General features: G+C 34.1%; 1 protein-coding gene across 2 annotated transcripts in view; it reads left to right on the top strand.

Annotated features, from left to right (window-relative positions):
* ATRNL1 (attractin like 1) overlaps window positions 1–24,912 on the top strand; it is a 564,648-nt gene that overhangs the window by 132,540 nt on the left and 407,196 nt on the right. For both annotated transcript variants that reach the window (XM_019725236.2, XM_074338995.1), the window contains exons 18-19: window positions 2,340–2,558; window positions 16,877–17,014. In XM_019725236.2, coding sequence (XP_019580795.2) covers window positions 2,340–2,558; window positions 16,877–17,014 — 357 coding nt within the window. The remainder of the gene's footprint in view (window positions 1–2,339; window positions 2,559–16,876; window positions 17,015–24,912) is intronic.

Genomic DNA, 24,912 nt, shown 5'->3' with positions numbered 1-24,912 from the left:
CCTATCCTGTGAACCTCACCAGTGCTTCTCAGCTTATTTTTCCTCTCTTAGGTGGGATAGGATGGCTGGAGGCAGCTGGAGGTTGTGTATTTCTCTTCCCCTACCCAAGCTAGTGTTGGCTATTTCCCTTTAACCAGGTCACTTAGGCTCTGATAAAATCCCAGCAATTTAGGCTACGTTTAACAGTTTCTCCAGACTTTATTAAGATCAGAATGCTGTGGCATATTTACAAATGGTTTCTTTTCTTCTCCCCTCTGCCGGAAGCACAAGGGGCTTTTTCTCTGATGCTCACTGAGGTGAGGACCTGGTAGAGCATCTGGAGGTAAAACTCACAGGGGTGTGGGTTCCTCCTAAGACTGGGTCCCCCTAGAGATTTAAACTCAGAATTGTCCACAGTGAGTTGTCCCAGCAGTTGTTCAATTACAGTTCAGGTTTTCTTTCCCTGGCACTGGTTCCTACTCTGATAAATCATGATTTTCTGTAACCTGTTGTCTGTCTCTCGAACTTGGGGGGCAGTGGTTTGCCCTGGAACCTCACTTCTCTGATGGATCTAAGAAGAGTTGTTGATTTTCAGTTTGTGTTGCATTTTCCGTTTTGTTTGGTTGGAGTGGTGACTTACAAGCTCCTTACCTGCTGGCTGGAAACTGCAACTCCTTAGTCATCATTTGCTGACATAATAATTTCTTACAAATTGATTTTTCAAATTCTTACACATTTCAAAAACCATATTGAATATTTTACAACTTAAACTTTCAAAAAGCCAAAAATAAATAAATAACAATAAAATAAATGATTGTTCTAATTACTCGTAGTTCATAAATAGTCTCTATCCTATCCTTGACTGAAGAAAAGTAGCATAGCCTACAAAAGCTTTCCTTTTATTGTTTCCTGTAAGAAGAAGAAGAAAACAAAAAACAAAGCAAGAGTCTGTCAGTTTTTGAGTCAGCATTAAACGCTAACGAATCAATTTTCTACAGGGTTCATTTTAGTCACTTGTGTTCAGTGACTCTTCTTTTTTAAATTTAGCATTAAAGAAAAATAGGAGACGGTGCTCATTTTCCACCTTCTTACATTCAGTCTCTGAAATGCTTAGCATGTAAAAACTTCATAACAATGAATCATAGTATAATGCATGAATTCTTGAATCCAGTATCCTGCAAGCCCTGCGCAGTCCTCTGCACTGAGTTCCGGATGGTCACTGAGATGCTTGTGTCATCTTGTTTGCAACAATCGGAGGGATATCTTTGTTCCCAGTAGTATTAAAACACTGAGTGGCAAATAAGTTAATACCACCATAATGATGAAATTGAGTCTGCCAGAAATCTACCATTTTTTTCCCCTCTAGGAAAAAATGTGACTGGTAGACATTATTCATGGTATCTTTTCCCTATATCACTACTTCTGTGGATAAATAAGTTCCAAGACAAAGAGTGTGTGTTCTAGCAAAACAATCAATAACAGTAGTTAAAGAAAGCTCAGCCCAATATAGGATGCTCTGATTTTGAACAAAAAATACAAAACCTGACATAGGAACTACTGTAAATAGGGTAGCAGACTATAATGTGGTCATCCTTAGCAAAGGCATTACAGTATTGATAGGCTTTGTCGAGGGTCATAGGTTATACAGCAATTAAACATGAAATGTGGAGTTTTACTGAGTGAGTCTTGGAGTGATATTCTGCAGTCCTGAAAGTCAGAGAGAGCCTCTGCCGCTGGTTCCCTGGCTGAGGCGGAGTATCTGGTTCTTACGTTCCCATTCAGTTTGGCTCTTTGGGCGAGATTGAGTTTACTCATCACAGGATAGCCAAATGCTAGCATCTGGGACCCTTGGAAAGAGCATTGTCCATGAGAGGCAGTCCTAATGGGGCTCAGCCACCTCAGGGGATGGATAGGCGTCACTTACACTGGACATTCACAGGCAGATGCAGAGTTTGACCTTGAAGGGCCTCTCTAGGCACAACCAGGACACTAACATGGCTCTACGTCACAGACAGTGATGATAAATGTGGGCTGGAGGCCCCTGGGCCAGCTCCCCAAAAGTCCCAGTAGTGACAAAGTTCAGGGGTCTTTAAGAGCTGGCTTCATTTTTCTCCATGTCATGGTCTCTGCACCTTTTTAATCTTCCAGAGTGTCCATTTATCTCCTCTTTGTCCATGATGTATGTTTTATTTGCTTTAAGTAGTTGCTGTCTCTTATGCATTATTATAAAAATATTTAAATAAACTATAGATGACCTTTTGCAGTCTTTTTTTCCAGATCATATTTATTTTTCTATTAGCTTACAATTCTTTTTGAATATGAAGTCAAATGACATATTTGTTAATGTTCCTGTTACACAGCTCAAAATTGTTCTGGATTGAGAACCTGTGGACAATGTTTGGAACAGCCTGGATGTGGATGGTGCAATGATCCTAGTAATACAGGAAGAGGGCACTGCATTGAAGGATCTTCACGGGGGCCAATGAAGCTTGTTGGAATGCACAATAATGAGATGGTTCTTGAACCCGGTCTTTGTCCTAAAGAAAAGAACTATGAGTGGTCATTTATCCAGTGTCCAGGTAAGAAAAATATGATGAAAACAATTTCAGTTTTTCAAACAATTCAGTTCTTCAATCAAATTGTTTTTCGAACAATTTCAAAACCCATAATGATTTGTCCTTGCTTCAAATAAAGATTCAGAAAAAAAATAACAATGAAAATGAGACTCAAAATTCAAAGATAAAAAAATATTCTTCCCTACATCCATCTCTGTTGTTTAGATAGTATTCTGTTTGGAATCATTCACTAGGCTAACCAGATGCATAGTGTTATAATTATTAGATTTGGTTTCATGTCACCTGTTAAGAGGAAGAAATATTGGCGCTGTGCCTATTTTTCACCCCATAGTATAGTCTTTTATTGTTTATAGTATTATTATATCTTAGAATTGAAAGGCAATTCCAAGGATTGTGTCAAACGTCATGCTAAGTATGGGAATGTACTCTGTCTATGGTAGAGTGAGCTGGTCTCATTTTGAAAGTTGCCATTGGTATTCACTACCATTCAATTGTGAAGGTCAGTAGTTTTTAGGTTTCCCTCCCATAGAAATTCTGTTTTTATACAGAATAAAATCAACCTTCTTGAAAGTGTAATTTATTCAATATATATTTTGTTGAGTGCCTACCATGTGCCAAGGAGTATTTGAGATGCTAGAGATACAACAATTAACAGATTAGACTAAAATGACTCCATTCATGGAGCTTGTATTTTAATTGAAATTATAAAATTAATTACACATACACATACATAAATGAAGTTAGGTGGTGATAAGTGTTATTTAAACAATAAGGCAAAGAAGGGAGAATAGGCTTACAATTTAAAATAGAGTGGTAAGAGAAATTCTCACTGAGAAGTGACAATGAATAAACATCTCAAGCAGATGAGGGAGTGAATCCTGGGGACATCTGGGGAAAGAGTATTCTAGAAGCAATAGCAGCCTACACAGGACTGGGTGAGATGGTTTATTTGGAGGTGAACCTAGGAAGCACAATTGAGAATTGAGGTAACAGAGACTTTCAAAGAAGGGAGAAAACCAGTAACATGTGCATTTTAAACTGGCTACTATACTGGGAAATATGGAACCAGACCCACTTGGAAATCAGACCCACTAGGAACCAATGAACAACCATGTGGAATGCTCCTCAGAGGAACTGGGAGGGCGAGGCAGCTATCTACCAACTCTCATCCCCTATTGGTTGAATGATGCCTCTGGGGTGTTATATTTCTGAGCTATGCCCGCCAGTCTGATTAATAGCTTTCCGTGGCACCAGCAAAAATTCTGCTGTGGAAAAGTGAAGCGATATGGCAGAACTTGCTTTACGTGTGGCACTGACAGTGTGCTGCATCGAAACCAGATGGGCCGAGGGAATGGGGCGCATGTGGAACAATACCTGCTACGTAAACTTTGAAATTCATGAAAACAGAAAAGGAACAAATTGTCGATTCACACAACGTGCCTGAATCTTTTATGAATTTGCTTAATGAAACAAGCCAGACCCAAAGGTTTCAGGTTGTATTGTTTCCCTTGTAAAGCAATATGGAACAGGCAGAACTATGGGGATGGAAAACAGATCAGTTATTTGCTAGATGTAGTAAAGGTAGGGATTGACTTCAAGGGGGCCTCACAGTGGAATGTTTTGGGGTGATGAAACGGTTCTTTATGATCCCGTGGTAGTTGGCATATGACTCTGCGTTTGTCAAAACCCATATTGTGTACCTCAAAGAATGAACTTTCCTGAATGCAAATTAAAAAAACAAAAAGTCAATCAGGATACCGGGGTATCCTAGGATGGAAGGATTCAGTGCAAACTGTGACAAGTAAATTTAACTGTATTACAAATGCCATAACCTCATCCCTCTCCCTACCCGCCCCCCCCCAAAAAAAAAAGGAACTGACCTAAGTACATACTGGAAAATAGTGTTTTGACGGGATACTATAATGGTAAACGAAAAGACTATACCTAAGTACTGTATTCTGGTTAGTAAATTTGTTTCTCACACATGGTACAAGTTAATACTTCTAATAATACTTTATATGTTTACTAGGTTTGGACAAATAAGTAAATATAGTGTTAAATGTGAGCCAGGTTTCCGACTGTCAGAGAAGGAAGTTAAAAATAAGCAAGGAGTGAAGACTACAAAGAACCTTGTAGTGTTGGGTTAGGGTCGGAGATAACAGCATGAATTCATGTACATATGTAAATATAGGTATGTGCATAGGTTAGTATATATACATATATCCTATCTCCGTTTACACAGAGGGCCTAGAAGCTATGACGCTCCAGTAACAATGAGTACATCCAGTGCCCATGTCTTGGTTTCTAAATACTGTTTTCCAATGAAGCAGCCGATTCTAGGGCTAAGGCAGGGAGAATACAAGATGAGCCTGGAGCATTGTTTAGTGCCAGAAAGTGCTATAAAAAAAATAAAAATAAAAAAGAAGAAAGAAAGAGATGAGAACATGTCAAAGGGATGCATAGCCAACCTAGAAGAGTTCTCAATACATCACATGTGGGCAAAAAATTTGGGATTGTGACCCAAAGTATAAAACACATATCCATGATTTCATACTGATTTAGTGATTGAATTAATAACAAATGGGCGAGAATAGACAAATATTCCTTATAGAAAAATTCCAAATAACAAATGTAGAAGGAATGAAGGAAATAAAAAAAAAATCAGTCAGAACCTCACAGTAATAATTGGCTGTAAGAATAATCTACTTCAGAATGTTGAAATCAGTGGGTAAAACTTTCAGGTGAAACAGGATATTTCTGTAGCTTCCAAATATCTCCCTCAAAAATATTTATTAACTACTGTGGTGGTTTTAGCATATATCCACAAATTCTTTGACACTCCAAAAATAACACAGAGATCTATTGCCAATAAGCCAAGAAAACAGGTAAAATGAGATGATAATAATTAATTCAAAGGAAGGCAGGACAAGAGAAAAAGAGGAATACAGAACAGATGGGACAAATATGATAGATTTAATTTCAGTCATTTCAATAATTGTGCTAAATGTGAATTATCTAATCTCCCTGACAAAAAGGCTGACATTTTCATATTAGCTAAAAAAGCAAGACCCAACTATAGGCTGCCTATAAGAAACCCATTTAAAATAAAAAGACCTTTTAAAAGTGGAAGAATGGAAACAGATACACTATGCTAACACAAATCAAGCGAAAGTTGAATTGGCTAATCTAATATTAGATGAATACTTTTCAGAGCAAAAAATATTACCTGGAATAAAAAGGTTCACTTTATAAAGATAAATGGTTGAATTCATCAAAAAGACTTAACATTCCTAAATATTTTCACCTAATAACAGACTTTTAAAATAGATGATTTAGTGGTGTATGACAAAGATCCTCTTTTCATTTCCAGAGATACTATATGAGGTTACCACTTTCTACTTTGATTTGTGTAGCTGGCACTATACCAGTTTGTTTTTCTCTCAGTGCTTTATTTTGGAGAGTGTAGTATTTTTCTTTCCTATTTCTTTTAAAATCAAATTTATTGGGGTGACAATGGTTAGTAAAAGTACATAGGTTTCAAGTATGTAATTCTGTAATACATCATCAGTATATCACATTGTGTGTTCACCACCCGGAGTCAGTTCTCCTTCCATCACCATATATTTGACCCCCTTTACCCTCATCTACCACCCCCATCCCTTACCCTCTGGTAACCACTGAACTATTATCTGTGTCTATGAGTTTTTGTTTATTAGTTTTCTATTGCAGCATAAAAAATCACCACAAATTTAGAGGCATAAATAATACCCATTTATAGCTCACAGTATGTCATGTGTTGCGGCATGGCCTGGCTGGCTTCTCTGCTTCAGGGCACAAAGGCTGAAATCCAGGTGTCAGTCAGGCTGAGTTTTTGTTCAGAAGCTCTGGAGAAGAATCTGCTTCCAAGCTCATTCAGATTGCTTGTGGTTTAGTTCCTTGCAGCTGTAGGACTGTGGTGCCTGTTTTCTAGTTGGCTCTTAGCTAGTGACCACTTCAGCTTCTCAAGAAGGCTCACCTTCTCGCCTACATAGAAAGGTTCATTTAGCATTGTAGACTCTCAAAACCTTGAATGGATCTCTCACACTCTTAATCTGTTTCTTCAAGTAGATACCAGTTCCTTGTAAGGGATCACCTGATTGGGTCCATCCCTTCCTTAAACTCAACTGTGCCACGTCACATACTGAATCATCAAAGTGATAATCTCGTCATATGTACAGCTCCATACTGCACTCAAGAGAAGACCATCAGTGTTTGATTAAATAACTAGGTACTATAACGTAGCTTCATTGACATAAGACTAACCATCACACCATACAATTGACCCATTTAACATGTACAACTCAGTGGTTTTTAGTATTTACATGGAATTATGCAATGTCACCACAATCAATTTAAAAACATTTTTATCATTCCCAAAGAAATCTTACGTTTATTAGCAGTCACTGCATGTTAAACCCCCACCTATCGTTGTCAGCCGTAGACAACCACTAATCTTTCTATCTCTATGGTTCATCTATTCTGGACATTTTTTGTAAATTCAATAATACAATCACGGTCTTTTGTGACTGACTTCTTTCACATTGCATAATGTTTTCAAGGTTTATCCATGTTTTGCATGTAACAGTACTTCACTTCATTGTTATTACCAAATAATGTTCCATTATAAGAATATACCTCATATTGTTTATCCATTCATCACTTGATGGACATTTGGGCGTTTCCAACTTTTGGCGTTTTGAATAATGCTTCTACAAACATTCAGTACAAGTTTATGTGTGGACATATTTTCATTACCTTGAGCATGGAATATCTGGGTGAAATGGTAATTATGTTTAACCTTTTGAGGAACTGCCATAATGTTTCAAAGCTGCTGCATTGTTTTACATTCCCACTAGCAGTACATGAGGGTTCCAGTTACCCTCCATCCTTGCCAACCACATATTTTGATTATAGTCATCCTGGTGGGTGTGAAGTGGTATGTCATTGTGGTTTTCATAAATAATTTATTGGGCTAATGATGTTGAGCATCTTTTCAAGTGCTTATTGGCCATTTGTATGTCTTCTTTGGAGACATGTCTGTTAGATTCTTGGCCACTTGAATTGGAGTATTTGACTTTTTGTTGTTGAACTGTAATAGTTCTTTATATATTCTGAATACAAATCCCTTATCAAAAATTGATTTGCAAATATTTTCTCCCATTCTGTGAGTTGTCTTTATTTTCTTGATAGTGTCCTTTGAATCACAAAAGTTTTAAATTTTGATGATGTCCTATTTTTTTCCATTTTTTTGGTGCTATTGTGTCATTCCTGTGAAACCTTATATTTTGCCCAGATCCCAAATATTTGTGCCTATATTTTCTTTTAAGAGTTTAATAGCTTTAGCTCTTACATTTAAGTCTTTGATCTGTTTTAGTTACTTTTCGTACGTGGTGTGAGATAGAAACTTAATTCTTTTGCAGGTATCTAGATGTCTCAGTATCATTGTTGAAAAGACTATTTCTTCCCCATTGAATTCATTTTTCATTTTGCATATTTTATTTTTCATTTTTAGAAGTGGTATTTAGTCATTTTATAATTTATGTTTCTCTTTTTCTCTGTATTTTTGAATATATGGAAATATTTTTAATAGCTGTTTTAAAAATCCTCTACTCATTCCATCTGTGTGCCATTTCTTTGTTTCTATTGATATATTTTTGACTGATTATGGATCAAATTTTCTAGCTTGTTTATTTTTGATGGTATCTTGAACATTGTGAATTTTTGTAGTTTATGATTTGGTGTTTTTTTTTTTTAGTATGTTGAACTTTATTCTGGCATGCAGTTATGTGAGTTCCTTTTTGTGGTCTCTATACAATGCTCATTGTATCTGAGGTCTCCCCAGTTTGACTAGTGGGAATACAAACTGTTTCCAGTCTTAAGTGAGACACCGGCATTGTTTGACTTACTGTTTTCTGCTGGTGCTTTCTCCAGCTTCGTGGAGTTTCAAAATGTGTTCAATTCATTGTTCAGTCAGAGATTCATCTCTGTAGATGACTGTGTGCAGCTCTCTCTTCTGTACTGTTTTGCTCCACAAATTCTAGCCACCACGGCCTCCCTGAACTTTGATCTTTGTTTCCCCAACTAAGTGACATTTCTGGCCTTTGGGTTTCCCTCCCTGGGATGCATCCTCATATCTGCCTCCAGGTAGCAAGCAGTCATATTTTTTTTCCTTCTCTCTGGCATGCCATCCCTGAGCTGCCTATTATATCTGAAAGTGATTGTTTCATATGTTTGCTTTAGTTTTCTTGTTGTTTACCATTAGAAGTCAATTATCAGAGTGGTTAATCCTTTGTGGGCAGAAGTGGAAGTCATCTATGTGTGTGTTTTTATTTATAATTAATCTCTTGTAAATAGTGTGCAGGTCTTGCCTTTTTTTTTCTTTTTAAATCTAGTTTGACAGTCTCTGTCTTTTATCAGAGTTTTAGTCCATTAAGATTTAATGTAATATTGGTATTATTGAGTTTAAGTCCTACCATTGTGGTATTTGTTTAAGAATTTTCCTTTATTTTTTCCCTCTGTTGTTTGTTCCTCCTTTTGCCTTTTTTGGATTAATTGAGTGTTTTTTAAGTCCATTTTTATCACTTTCATTGGATTTTTAGCTATACCTCTTTTGTGTTTTTTTTAGTGACTGCTGTAGTGATTGTAATAGTCATCTTTATCTTATCACAGTCTACCTTGAATCAATATTATACTACTTCATGTATAAGGTAAGAATATTACAATAGTGTAATTCCGTTTGCTCCCTTCCTGTCCTTTGTATAATTATTGCCAAATATTGTACTTCTACATATGTTATTAACCACACAATACATTATTATTTTTGCTTTAAACAATTTTCTTATAAAGAAATCATGATAAGAAAAAAATCTTTTTTTATTTACCCATAGATTGACCATTTCCTGTGGTCTTCATATTTTCCTATAGATCTGAATTTCCTTCTGCTATAATATCACTTTAGCTTGATGAACTTTAACTTAACTATTGTGTTTTTCCATTGTAGCATTAAATTATCATAGCTTTTGTGTATCTGAAAAACGTTTTTATTATGTGTTTGTGTGTCTTCAGATTTGAAGGATATTTTTACTGGAAATATCATTCTAAGTTGACAGATATACTTTTCAGTAATTTAAAGTTGTACTTTCCTTTTCTTTTAGTTTCCTGTTATTCTCTTAAGAATTTCTCTATCAGTTTTATTGTTTATCTTTTGAAAGCAGTATGTCTTTTTCCTCCCTCTGACTTTTTCAAATAGATTTTTCCCCCTAGTTTTTGGATGTCAGTAATTTTAATTTGATATACTTAAGTATCAGTTTTATTTTTTAAATTGTGACTGTGAACTGTATGGCTTATTACTCTGTGGCTTTGTTTTGCATCATTTTTGTCAAGTTTTCTGCCATTATCTCTCCAAATATTGTATCTGCTCATTGTTTCATTCTGTCCTCTATTTCTTGGAGTTTGCTTCACTTATGTTAGGCATTTTCACTATGTCCCTAATTTTTCTTACTGTCTTCTCTATATTTTATATCCTTGCATCTCCTTTGATCTGTATTTCAGTTCACTAATTTTTTCTTTAGATGTTTCCAATTTTCTCTTAAATCTGTGTTTCATTTATTTCTTACTATTGAACATAGCACCCTAAGCTCACTATTAAAGTACTAAATGGGTTTTATTCATGATTCTGCATCATCTGTTTTTGCTGAATCCTGCTGGGCTTTTCTGCTAGTGTCTCCTGTTTTTTCTCATGTAGCTGCTGTTTGGCAGCTTGACTGGTTTTAGAGTGTCTCAGATGTTCACACACTTCTGAGCTGGCTGGTTGGTCTAGGGGTCTTCAGCTGCAAATGACTCTTCTCTGCTGCACTTGGCCTATCACCCTCCAGTATATAGACTGTGCTTCTATACATGATATTCTCAGAGTACAATTCCAAGAAGAAGGGAGCAGAGTATGGATGGCTCTTGAGGCCTAAGCCAGAATTTCTATACCATCACTTCTTCTGCATTCTATTGTTCTGAGACAGTGTAGATGCCACCCCATGTTCAAAGGGTGGGAAAAGTCCCACTTTTTGTTGACAGCAAGGAGAAAGTAACAATATGAATGTTGTACATACCGGTACATAGATGGCAAAATTTGTGCAAATTATTTTTCAGCTCATCTCATTAATTCTGTTTGTTTGTTTATTGACATAGCTCATATGGCCTGAAATCTACCATTTTAAAGTGTACAATTCAGTGGTTTTTAATATAATCAGTAGGTGTGGTACTATCATCATTATATACTTCCAGAACATTTTAATTGCCCCCAAACAAAATCTCATACCCTTTAACAGTTGGTACCTATTTTTGCTTCCCCTAGCATGTGAAAACCACTAATTTACTTTCTCTATGGATTTGTCTATTCTGAAAATTTCATCTAAATGTAACCTTATAATATGTTTCCTTTTGTGTCTGGCTTCTTTCACCTAGCATAAGTTTTTAAAGTTCATCCATATTATAGCATATATCAGTCCTTTACTTATTTTTATAACTGAGTAATACTCAGTTGCATCCCACATGTTTATACATTCATCAGTTGGTGGATCTCTGGCTTATTTCTACTTTTTTTGCTATTATGAATAATGTAGCTATGAACATTTTTTGTAAGTTTTTGTGTGGAATTGTTTTGTTTATTTGTTGATTTTGGTCTGTACCTAGGAATGGAATTAGTAGTCATACAATAAATCTATATTTAACCTTTTGAGGAATTGCTAGATGATTTTCCAGAGCTACCATTTTACATTGCCACCAGCAGTGTATGAGGGTTTAATTACCCCATAATGTCCAACACTGGTTATTGTCCATCATTTTGATTATTACCTTCCTAGTGGGTGTGAAGCAGCTCACGGTGGTTTTGATTTACCTTTTCCTTATGATTAATAATGCTCCTTTCTTGTGCTTATTAGCTGTTCATGTATTTTCTTTTGAAAATGTCTTCAAATCCTTTGTTCATTTATATTTTTTTTAACTGAAGAATTTTAAGAGTTATTTATGTATTCTGGGTATAAGACCTTATCAGAGATAATATTCTCAAATATTTTCTTCTATACTGTGGGTTGCCTCTTCACTTACTTGGCAGTGTTCTTTGAGGCACAAAGGCTTTTTATTTTGATGATGTCCAGTATATCTATTTTTTACTGTTGGTGGTTTGTGCTTTTGGTGTCATATCTCAGAAACCGTTACTTAATCCAAAATCATGAATATTTACATCTATATTTTCTTCTAACATTTTTTAAATTTTAGGTCTTGCATTTAGGTCTTTGATCCACATTTAGTTAACTGTTACATCGATGTGATATATGGGTCCAAATTCATTCTTTTGCATGTGTATATCAAGTTACCCCAGCACCATTTGCTGAAAAGACTATGTGTTCCCTACTTAATGATTTTTTACCCTTGTTGAAAATCAATTGACCATAGATGCATGGGATTATTTCTGGACCTAATTCTAGTCCAGTGATCTAGTATATGTTTATCTGTATGCCAATACCACACTGGTTTGATTACTGTAATTTTGTAGTAGCTTTTGAAATTGGAAAGTGCCAGTTTTTCAACTTTGCTTTTCCTTTTCAAGATTGTTTTGGCTAGTCTGGGTCCTTTGTAATTTCATATGAATTTTAGATCTGCTTATCTATGTCTATGAAAAGATCTGTTGGTATTTGATAGATACTGCTTTCAATTTGTAGATCAATTGGAATGAATTGCTATCTTAATAATATTAAGTCTTTCAGTCCATGAATACATAATATCTTTACATTAATTTAGTTCACCAATGTTTTATAGCTTTCACAATATGCGTACATGTCTTGCATTTCTTTGGTTAAATGTGTTTCTAAGTACTTAATTCTTTCTGACGCTATTATAAGTGTAATTGTTTTCTTAATTTCATTTTTGGATTGTTCATTGTAAGTGTATAGAAATATAATAAAGTGGATTTCTCTATACTAATTGATCTTTCATCCTACAACATTTCTGAACTCATTTTTTAGCTCAAATAATTTTTTGTGGAATCTTTAGAGTTTTCTATAAGTAAGATCATGTCATCTGCAAATAGAGTTAGTTTTCCATCTTCTTTTTTAATCCGGATGCCTTTCATTTCTTTTTCTTGCCTAATTGCCCTATCCAGAACCTCCATTACAATCTTGAATAGAAGTCACAAGAGAGAACATTTTTGTCTTGTTTCCAATCTTAAAAGGAAAGCTTTCATTCTTTCACCATTAATTATGATGTTAGCTATGAATTTTTGATCCATGTCATTTATCAAGTTGAGACAATTCCATTTTATTCCTATTTTAGAATTTTCCATCTATTGAGATTATTGTGTGGGTGTTTTTCCCCTTTATTTCATGTGGGATTCCCCCCCCCCCTTCTCTATTAGTATGCTGTATTATTTGATTGATTTTCAGGTTTAAACAATCTTGCAGTCCTGGGATAAATTCCACTTAGTCATAGTGTATAATCCTTTTTATGTGCCTGTGGATTCAGTTTGCTAGTAATTTGTTGAGGATTTTGCATCTGTAATCATAAGAGATATTAGTCTGTCATCTTATTTTCTTGTGATGACTTTGTTTGTTTTTGTATTAGGTTAATAATAACCTCACAGATTGAGTTAGGAAGTCTCTCCTTTGCTCCTGTGTTTTCGAAGTGCTTTTTAATAATTGGTGATTCTTATTCTTTAACCATTTGGTAGAATTCAAGAGTTAAGCCAGTTGATCTTGGGCTATACTTTTCTGGCACTTTGTTGATTATTAACTAAATCTCCTTACTGGTATAGCCTAGTCGTATTTTCTGTTTCTTCTTGAGTCAGTTTTGATAGGTAGTGACTTTCTATGACTTTGTCTTCTTTCATCTAGGTTATTTCATTGATTGGCATAGATTTGTTTATAATGTGTCTTTATAATCCTTTTTATAGAACAGGTTTCACATTAATATTTGATGTTGGGGTTTTTCCACCATGTGGTTGGTATGAATTTCAACCAAACACATATGCTTGGTACAGGCTTTAATTTCTCACAAGTGACTTTTTTCTTTCATCCAGATACGTAGTGACTTAAGATTTCTTTTCTGCTTATTTGGGCTGGTGGTGCGATTTAGTATCTTTTTCACAGATAGGGGCTACAATTGAAGGCTTCAAACTTTATGAATATGGTTCCGTTTAGTTCCCTTGGTAGAGTATGCCAGAGATTGTATCTCCTGGTCCTGCTGAGTTTTAAAACCCATGCTTCTTAGCTTTTGCTTGTCTACCCCATGTATAGCAAAATTCTGTCAGAAGCTCAAACTTATCTTTAACATTAATTTGAATTCCTGCTTTATTTCTAGCAATAATAATTGCCTTTTCTTTTAAGGTAGGCTATGTATTGAACATTTTGGGGGGATAAATTTTAGCCTTGCTTTTCTGCGTATATATAGTTTTGAATTTTATTGAGAATGTCAAGCAGATATTTTTAAATGGTTTACATCTGTTTTAGAGAGCTCATAATTTTCAAAATATGTACTTTATTTGCCTATCAAATGGTGAGTTTTTCATTATGTTTTTTTTCTTTCTTTTTTTTTTTTTTTCTGTTTGTGTGTCCATAGATGAGGAGCCATATGGGCAGGTTTTAAAATTTAAACAAAACAGTAAGGATGGCTTCTTTTTAGTTTTTATTCATGTTCCATAGCCAGGTTATTATTAGAACCTTTCAAGTAAGTATCCTGGGAGAAGTACAAGGTACAAGTTGACATTACCTGTTGATCCAACCTGATAGCGGTGGGGAATAAAACATAATCACAGCATTCCCAGTGTGTGCTTTTCTTGTTTGTTTGATACAGCCGCTATGCCTTGGTCTTACTTTCTGTGACATCCTTTCTCCTTTGCCATTGCTACTATATCAGTTACAAGCTGTGACAATGACCATTCTACTCTTGGCTGGAAATTTTGCTTGCAGTTAAGTCTACATTATACCAGCTTTCTGTGTGGTATATTCATGACATGAAATGTGAGCCTTTCCTGTATCACACTTTCCAGCAGCTGTGTAGTGGTACACATATTACACAACTGTGTGATATGCTTCTTGATTGCTGCATTTCCCAGCTCTGTCTTCTGAACTTCTCACTTTCAGAAAGCGACAGTTGAGTGGCATTAAGCCAGGGGTCCTGTTTTCATTTCTGGAAGTGTTGTAGGTTACTACTTTCCAGTTTTATTTGTGTAGTTGTCACCACACCCAAGTTCTTGTGGCTGTTGACAAGTTTTCTTATTATTTCAGTGGTAATCTGTGAGGAGGAAATTAAATGTGATTGATAAATTTCACCGTCTTATTCAGTAGTTAAAGCATTTGTTTTTCTGATGGAAAAATGTAGCCAGGAATTTCATAAAATACTTAAAGTAACCCATCTCTCATTTTGAATTTTTCAGGTAATGCTTTACATGTAGTGAGCACTCAATAAATTTTGTTTTTACTTGAGTGAATTAACCTTATTGGTTTCCCATAAAATTGAAACAAGACCTTCTGTGAAACAAGACCTTAAACTTTTAAGCACAGTGTTCAAAAGTTAAAGTTAACATTATTATTTCTTATTATAAAAGTAATGTGAGTGTATTATAGGAAATTGATGGTGCAGAAAAATTTTGCTAAACTAAGATAACCGTCATTAACTTTTCCATAGGCATATTTATATATTTAAAAACAAAATTGTGATCGTTTTAAACATAATGTTCTGTATCTTCATTTCACTTAATTTATTATGAACATTTTCCTTTGATATTAAATTTTCTCCTAGCTGTTTCATAATGTAATGTATGATAATAGAAGTTTGAAAACTATATTTCTCAATTGCATAAAAAGGGTGATGAAGAGTATTTAACATTTTTCCATGATGATGCCATGTCATTTCTATGCTATGTTACAACAGAGTTACGCCTCTGAAAATTTCTGTGAGGTACTGGTATTTGATTTTCACTCTTTATGTGGGTTTATGTCTCCACAATTGGATGTTAACTGATGTTGATCTTATGTTAGTCTCTTGGGATTTTTCCTATCACTTTCAAATTTTCCACACAGTGATAGGATTTTTCCTATCACTTTCAAATCCCAAGTGGTATGGGATTTAATGTCTGGGGTTTTTTGATTCATACATCCTGATTATGCATTTGTTTCTGCCATTGATAAGCTGTGGGACTTTGGGTCATTGCTTAACCTAGGCTTCCTCGTCTTAGAAATGATCCTAGAAATAGTACCTTCCGCATAGAATTGTTGTGAGGAGTGAACGATTAAATAAATTCATGTATAATTCATGTATACCGTCTAGTATGCTATATGGCAATGCGGTGGTATTTACAATATTTTAAAACTGATGCTATCTATAAACAGACCAATCGAAATAGATGCCAGTGACAAAAACAACTGGAATAGCCTTAACATTGGCTTTCCTGGCTAGTGTGAGAGCTCAGTTAAATGCCAGCTGAGTTGTAATGAGGATGAAAATGATTATGAAGGGGACAGTGAGGATGATGTTTGGATAAGCATGGTAAACTAAGTCAATATTATGATGTAAATAGGCACTAAAGGCATGAGCTTTCATATATGAACTTTATCTCTCATCTGAAATTTTTGGATTCTGTTGTAATATTAATATAAAAATGTATTAAACTCATATTCTGAAGACACAAAAAAACTCATGCTTGAAATCTGATTTTGTTAGTTCACAATCACATAGAATTTCAATTAAGCCTTGAAGCTTTTCCTGCCCAGAGAAGATAAATATTTATGCAAATTAATTTAAAAGTTCTGTTTTTTTCATTTTATACTAATGTAGTTTCTTGAAGTAAGGACCTATTGCCACACAATTTTCTATATTTATTGATCCTTTGTTGTTATGTGTGAATATAATTAAGATGAATTTTAGCATTCTTTATCAAATCTGTATTATTCACTCTTGTGTTTATGTAACTGAATAGACATAATATTCACACGAATCTTTAAGGAATATATTAAAAAGTATTCCCTCCTTAGCTATAACTTTTATATTCAAATTTATCTCTAAACCCTACATTTTACAGAGTGTAAGGCAACATTTCAATACAGAATTTACTGTATGTATTATCCTGCATTAATATTTTGAGCCACATATGTTAGACATTAAAACAACTTGGGAAATGTCTTTTGGACTTTGCTACCATTCAGATTTTTAAAATCAGTTCAGTTCTTTGTCATGATATTTATTATAATTGGTATTGTTGTATATATTTGTAATATTTTTATTATTATTTTCTTTAGCTTGCCAGTGTAATGGACATAGCACTTGCATCAATAATAACGTGTGCGAACAGTGTAAAAATCTTACCACAGGAAAACAGTGTCAAGACTGCATGCCAGGATATTATGGAGATCCAACCAATGGAGGACAGTGTACAGGTAATTATCTTTTCTTTTCTTTTACTTACGTGTTTTTTTCCCCCTACAGAAATGAAAAATTGAGAAAGATAAACCTGTTGTGGACAATATATTTTATTAAATAAAGTGTTTTCATTGTGTCAATACTTTTGGAAGGGAATTTGTATAAGGATTATGTAAACTAAAAATTCTGTGTTATACTTGCTTTAAAAAATCTTACTTTTTCTTATTTCAAAATGAATACATGTTTATTATAGAAAATGTATCAAATACATATAAATTAAAATTAAAAATTACCTATAATCTTACTATTCAAAAGTAATCACTGTTGATAGTTTTTTTTAATAATAGTAACCTATTGTTTTGACTTTAGAAATAAGGAATTATTAAAGGTTTGTGCATGTCTTACATCAGGTAATTTTTTTGTTTTTTTTGGATAGGGTGGTAGTATAGTGTAAGGTTTAAGAGAATGGATTTAGAGTTAATCCTGGGCTGAAATCCCAACTCTGCCATTGTTTATATGTATGACCTTGGCTCATTAACCTCTTAATGCCTCCTTTTTCTCATATGAAAGGGAGATGATAATACTTCATTTGATGGTTGTAAAGCTCAAAAGAGATCATGTGTTATAGTGGCACCAGGTAATAGGAATTGGAGCTCATTCAAAGAGCATTTAAATGCTAGCTACGATCTTCACATTTTCATTCACTAAACGCGACTTTTCTCTATTTTCCTATCTATCCCACTGCTTCTTTATCCTACTTTTAAAAGAATTTTTGGTATTTCCTTGAAGTCTTTCCTTTTATATTGTAATTTTATAGTAATCCTTCTTTATCTTTATGTTGGTCTTTGTCCAGCCTTTAAATTTTTTATCTACTTTTTCTAAATTGAGATTGCCTACGTAGCACCCACAGAAAGGCCTTAGCTGTTGGCTATGAAACGAGAAATCTTTAGAGGGAGTTGGGCCTGAGCTTGGTCTAGATAAAATTTTCAACACTATCTGCATATTAAAACTACCTGGAGAGTCTTTTAAAAATATGGATGTCTGGACCATTCCCTAAAATAATTAAATCAGTATCTAGGTTGGGGTTATAGGGTCATTCTTGGGCATTGATTCTTTTCTGAGGCTTCTCAAATGACTCACATGCACTCAGGGTGGAGAAACACAGGAGATGACGGGCTCAGCCTTTGAGTCACCAAAATTGCTCAGACAGTAGCAGGTTTGGTGCTAACTGAAAACAGTTGAAGTTTTGTGATATGGAATTCTCTGACATGTTTGAAGCGCTGATACAGATGAATTGACTGATATTTTTTTATTTTCTATGTTCTAGGCCACTGTACTCATAGCTTTATATTCATTATTTTATCCCAGCTTTGCAACAACTGTGCAGGAGATATTACTCTTATTCCCATTTTACATACAGACCCAAATACACAAAGAAGTTAAGTAAAATACCAAAGATCATACTGGTGGTGGGGGAAGGAAATGTGTGATTCGTAGGCCTTGCCCTTAACTCTTCCCGCAGAATTACGTTAGTAGGACAGGGGGGATCCAGGTAGCCCTTAGCCAAAAGCCACAGACAGCTTCATGCTGTATTCAGTGTGTACAGAAGATGCAGCAGATATGGGCACAATGGAATCCACAGAATTTAGAGTCCACCTATTAGGAGTCATAGTATTTGTTATTTTATGTTTATGAAGTAAAAAAGATCAAGGATTTGGAGCCATCTGTTTTTCACAGCTTTTTACTACTGAATTTCCACTGGACAAAAATGTTTCTTTTAGATAGATTGTTTATATTGCACAACCCTCACCTCTGCCTAGTTGCAAAACATTTTCATCACCTTAAAGTAAAAACTCCATACTTATTAAGCAGTTGTTCCATTCTCCAGCAACCACTAATCTGCTTTCTGTCTGTATGAATTTACTTACTCCGGATATTCATACAAGTGGAATTATACAATATGTGACCTCTTGTGACTGGCTTCTGTTACTCAGCATTTTGTATATTTATATACCAATTTGTTTATTCATTTATCCATTGATGGACACTTGAGTTGCTTCTACCTTTAGGCTATTGTGAATATTGTCGCTATGAACATGGGTGTGCAAATATTTATTTGAGTCCCTGAGTCTTTTCATGTGCTTATTGGCCATTTATATATCTTCTTGAAAAATTGACTATTCAAGTTCTTTGCCTGTTTTTTATTGAGTTATTTGGTCTTGTTACTGATTGTTGTTGAATTCTAAGAGTTTATATATTTTGGATATGAAGCCCTTATCAGATACATGATTTGCAAGTATTTTCCCTTAGTCTATAAGAATGGAAGAAATTTTTACTTTTTGGATAGTGGCCTTTGAAATACAAAAGTTTTACATTTTGCTGTAGTCCAGTTTATCTATTCTTTCTTTTGTTGTTTGTGCTTTTAGTATATACCTAAGAATCCATTGCCAAATACAATATCATGTAGATGATTAAAGTATTATTTTAATGTTTTGCCAACATAGGCAACATTTTAATAAGTAAATTAGCTGTAAAATGTTTTAAATTAGAATGGTAGTAAGTTTTATCATTCCAATAGTCATAGTGCTTTTAGAAATATGTCCCCCTTTGGAGATGATACTTCTCTGCTAGGTTTAAGACTAGTTTAGTTATTCCATATTACTTTTTCTGACTGACATTACACATCTGGCAAGCTGAGGCACAATGCAATGGGAAATTGAAGGGAATCAAAGATAAACACCTATCTTACTCACTGTTGCATAGTCTCTGGTAGTTTATGAAGCTTTAAATAATTCCTTATCGTTTCCTTGTTTTCTAAAGTTGGCAAGATAATATTATGCTGTCTGATTTCTCTATGGTGATGTGATCTATGAAAGTCATTTTTATTTCTTAAGACCACATTAACTGTCTAACTATGTTATGGATACCAGGACCGGAAAGAACCTAAGCGGCACTCAGAGAGTTAGGAGAGTCAGCTTTATTACATTGGTGGGCTCAGCGGGATCCTTCCCAAAAGACTCAGCCCCTAGCAAGGTTTTGAGCAGGTTTTTATGGGTTGGGGACTTCTTCGAGTAGGAGAAGGGGTAGGTGTCATCTGGTGATTGGCTCGGGGTGTGGCTTGGAGGGGGTTATGGGGAAGTGGGCTGGGGCTTAGGCTGGGGACTTCTCTCTTTGCTTCGGCCACCATCTTAGGTCAGTTCCACGTGGCAGAAACCATTTTAGGTCAGTTTCTCCATCAACTAAATAAACAATATGTCACAACGGGGGAATTATTTTTAAGGTAACTTTGGCTAAAATCAATTTATAAAACATGGGAAGTATATATTTCTTACTATTTCTTCATTTTCAGTTCACTTTATTGAGAAGAGTTTATTTTTATTAGATGCATGTGTTAAAGTCCAGAGCCCATGATGATATTAGGGGAAAGAAGGAAATAGACTTATATTTGAATAGTGAGATTTTAAACCTGTACTGCAGATTTAGACACTGTTTTTAAAATTTGGTCTACTAAAGCCAATTTAACATTAATGTCAATATTATATAAATATGCTTGTAATTTTTCCTCAGATTATTTTTAGACTATGGAATATTTATGGCTATTCTATTATTACAATGAATTTTTCAGTGTTTTATTAAAATTTCTCATTTTAATAAAATCAGATTCTCTGACAAAAACTTGCCCTGGGGCTGCCATCCATCCATCCATTCATCCATCAATCTTTGTAGTTATGAAAGAATAAAACTGTTAAGAGCTTGGGCTTTGGAATCATACTGCTTGGGTCCATATTCTAGCAATTCCAATGTCACCTTGGGTATTATTTAACTTCTTATTGTCTCAGTTTCCTCACCTGCAAACTATGGCTAATTTAATTTATTGTGAGGTTTAAATGAGTCACTTTACATATGAAATAATCTATCTTTCCGGCAAATGTTAACTCTATAATGCTAACTATTATTGCAAATAGTATTATTTATAGCATCAGTGGGCTTAAGTATGTTAATAAAAGTATATGATTAAGACTTTTGGCAGTAGTATTTTATCATATTATCTCCAGTCTGACTTACAAATTGTAGTAAAAGAAAGTAAGTGAGCGTTTCCTTGGATAGAAGAAGAGCTCAGTATCCTGCACTGATTCAACACTCAGTGGACTACACTACTGTGCAATGAGGGATTTATCCTTGAATTCCACAATTATTGAGTACTTAACTATGTGCAGGTTACTGTGTCAGGACTTAAATTTGTATACATTGAGTGGGTGTTATAATAGTGTGATGAAGAAATTGAATGATAGCATCACGGACAAAGAGATTAATTCTGATGGAAGGAGCTGGGTAAGCCCTTGAGAGTTGAGGGCAATTTATGATTTTCAATTTTATCTGATTATTATGAATTGCGTGTTTTCTATTATAACTTCTTCTAAATATAAGATAACTAAGCTATAATGTTATTAATCTTAAACATATTTTAATATCTTTACATGTATGTTTTATTCAATTATTTATAAAAAAGACATACTATAGGAAAAAACCTCTCTAAATAATGGGATAAACAGACATTTTAAAAACTGCAGTCTTGTATGAGTAATAGTTTTCTTCATCTAGTTCTTATTCTTTTTGTTTAATTACAAGGTGTTTAATTGTAATTATGAATAAATTCTTAATATTTTAACATTTTATTCATACTTGATTTTAGTAAAGTTTATATTTATTAAAGTCTATATTTATTAATTTATTTTTTTTAGTTCATTTTGTTCTTTCTTTTGGTTCTTGAGTAGTATAATCATCTGATATTTCTATATATCATACTTACCTTATATTATATATCTATCTATATGTCTATGTAGATATTCTATCTATATATGTAGATATTCTCTCTCTATATAGCTATATATATTCTCTCTATGTAGCTGTATAAATATATACATAGATAGAGGTATGTTTAATAGTGACAAAGAAACTCATTATTTTCCAGTTAGGAAAAAAAAGAGTTCTTTCAGCATAGTGACAGTTCTGTGTTTTTACCTTTGTTTCTTATCAGCAAAATTTATGTTTTTCTTTTTAGCATATTAAGAATATCTGTCCATAGCAACTTTTATAGAATATTTGATACTTTAACAAATACACTCGGCATGGACACAAATATTCCCTGAGACTAGAGAGTAGTCAATAGGGAGAATAATGAACTTTCTCTCTGCTAGGATGGGAGGTTTTTTTTCATTTTAAACTCTTCTCACATATTGCAGATTGTTCATAGAAGCAGAAAGTTTATAACCAAATGAATTTGAGCATTTCTTAATATAAAAATACGAAGTTTAATTCTCTCAAACTGGGAGCATTGACCTGAATAATCTAAAGATGCAGATAAATGAAAATCACTTGACACGGAAATCTTGGTTTTATTAGTTGTTTTGACAGAACAAAATTAATAATTTGCATTTTCTGAGTATACATTATTATCCTTTGTGTCAGAGAAAAGCCAACCTGAGATCTTAAGTATTCCAAAGAGAAGCCACTAAATGAATAATTATATGTAGATATTTAGTATATGATATAGCCAGGAAATTATGCTTTGATCAAAGATTCTGTTCAGAAGAGCATTTTTATATAAATTTAATCACATTGAAACCAAGAAAGCCTTTTTAAATTACGTAGAGCTGCCTATTTCAAGTACATAATTTAAAAAAAAAAGCTTCATTGCCTAGCTTCTACAATATTTTTAGCTAGTTTGTCCTCTCACTATACTAATTTTTTGAAATCCTTTGTTTCCTTGGTGAAGTGTTCCTCTCAGATGCTGTTACCCTAAATTTTCTTTACTCCAGTTTCTCAAGATCTTTTCATCCTTTTGGTTCTCATACTAGAAGGAATTACAAGAGCAAGAAGAACTGAGACTACGCAAACTATTTGGCACTGAACTAAGTCAGGTGTTTCAGGGTGACCTTTGAGTGGAGGTAGTAGAAGACACATCCTGCTTTTCCTGTTAGACGTCTTTTAAAAGACATATGGGCTGGGTCTCATGAAACTGCTAGACACATAGTCACTGAACCTTTGAGTACTGGGCAACTGTGTTGGCTGCCTTTAGCCCCTTCCTTAAACCTACTCCTTAACATCATCCATCCTATGTTTAATTGGCACAAAGTTCTACCTTCCGTCTTAATTTAAACTAAACTTTGACTTCAACTCATTTGGTTAGTGTCGAATAACCCTTATAGCATCATTTTTTTTCTTTTCTATTCTTGTTGTTTAGTTTTGGTTATAACTTGACATTGCAACTTTTATTATCGGGGACAGAAATATCATGTGATAACATAATGTCCCTCTCGTGTATGTCTCGGCTATAAAATCATCATCATCATCATCATATAAAATTTGCCAAACAACAGCTACTGTATGAAGATTTCATAGGTGCTTATTCAGCATAGAAAGATAACCTCAAATGCTGACAGCCACAGAATAATTTGAACACTCATGAAGTATAAATTTTAAACAATTGAATTTAAAATACATTTGTGCCATTTTAGCCTGAAGTATAGCACCACAAGGGAATACTTTCAAAATGAGCTTACATTAAAAGGTATTTTAACACAATTTTTTGGTCTCAGAAATTATTAAAGCTACTATAAAATGATAATTCTTTTAAGAAACTGTGCAAGTGTTAACTTTTATCCAGTTCTGCCTTAAAGGATAAATGAAAGGTTCATCCAAGTTTTAAAATATTAATGAACATCATTTTTAGTGAAGTTCTGAATGTAAGACAGTACTAATATGAAACTCTGCAAGTTAATATTAAAAGATATTATGGTATATTCATTTCCTGTTTATGAAGTTATATGGTGTCAGTATACGAGTATCTTAATGTCCCTTTATTACTCGATGGTACTTTCCTTTATTTCTTGCATTTCTGTACATTTTCATTCATTTCTGTAATTCTCACATTTTGTGTTTCCATAGCTAATTCTATAAACCTAAAAGAAAATTATGCTGATTTATTTAAACATTCCTTATGAAGAGAAATTTACACTTGTATGTGGAAATTTCTTCTAGGACAAAAACCAAACAGGTCCTTAACAATCTACCTAATACCAGCTTATTTTTTATGCATGTTTAGGAGTATGTGTATTTACTTTACATTAATTATTTTTTCAAAGCAAATAGTCATAAACATTTAGCAAGGAGCGTAGAGTTCTAGAATATTTTATATTTTGATTAAAATCAATGGCTCATTGGCTTATTTTTATATGTGTATGTAATCAGGAAAAAATCACATTATTTCATTTTTCTCGATAGCATGGTTTAACTAGCTTGTGGTGTGCAGGAACACAATTGTTCTCCTTAAAAGTTTTTAAAAGGGCTAGTGACATGGTCAGCCATGTCTCTTTAGAATATGTCTCTGGACTGGAGAAGAAGTTGTAGCCTAGAAACACTGAATGTGGGAAGATCAGACGTGTGATTGTACTGGTGTCAGTGAGAACACGTGAATGACCGTGCTTGAATGATGGCTGTCATAATGAAAAGGAGGGGACAGACACAAGAGAGATCGTGCATGTAGAAAAGGGTGAAGGGGGTCAAATACATGGTGATAGAAGGAGAATTGACTCTGGGTGGTAAACACACAACGTGACGTATGGATGATTGTAGAATTTTACACTTGAAATCTATATAATGTGACTAATCAATATGACCCAATAAATTTAATAAAAATTAAAAAAGAAAAAAGAACTAGAACCAACCAGTTGATTGTCTGTTGGTCACAATAATGTGTGAGGTTTGTGTCCTAAATGATTGGAATGCTATTTAACAAGGAATTCAAAGTAAGAAAACAAGGCCAGTTCCTGGGAACCAAATCGACTGTGTGTAACTATTATACTATGTCATGTTTCAGTTAATAGTCTGGAAAACAAAACTGAAAACGATCTCA

Source organism: Rhinolophus sinicus, linkage group LG07 (assembly GCF_036562045.2).
Source record: "Rhinolophus sinicus isolate RSC01 linkage group LG07, ASM3656204v1, whole genome shotgun sequence".
Taxonomy (NCBI): domain Eukaryota; kingdom Metazoa; phylum Chordata; class Mammalia; order Chiroptera; family Rhinolophidae; genus Rhinolophus; species Rhinolophus sinicus.
The sequence above is the reverse complement of the archived record's forward strand: the minus strand, read 5'-3'. Positions and strand labels throughout refer to the sequence as shown.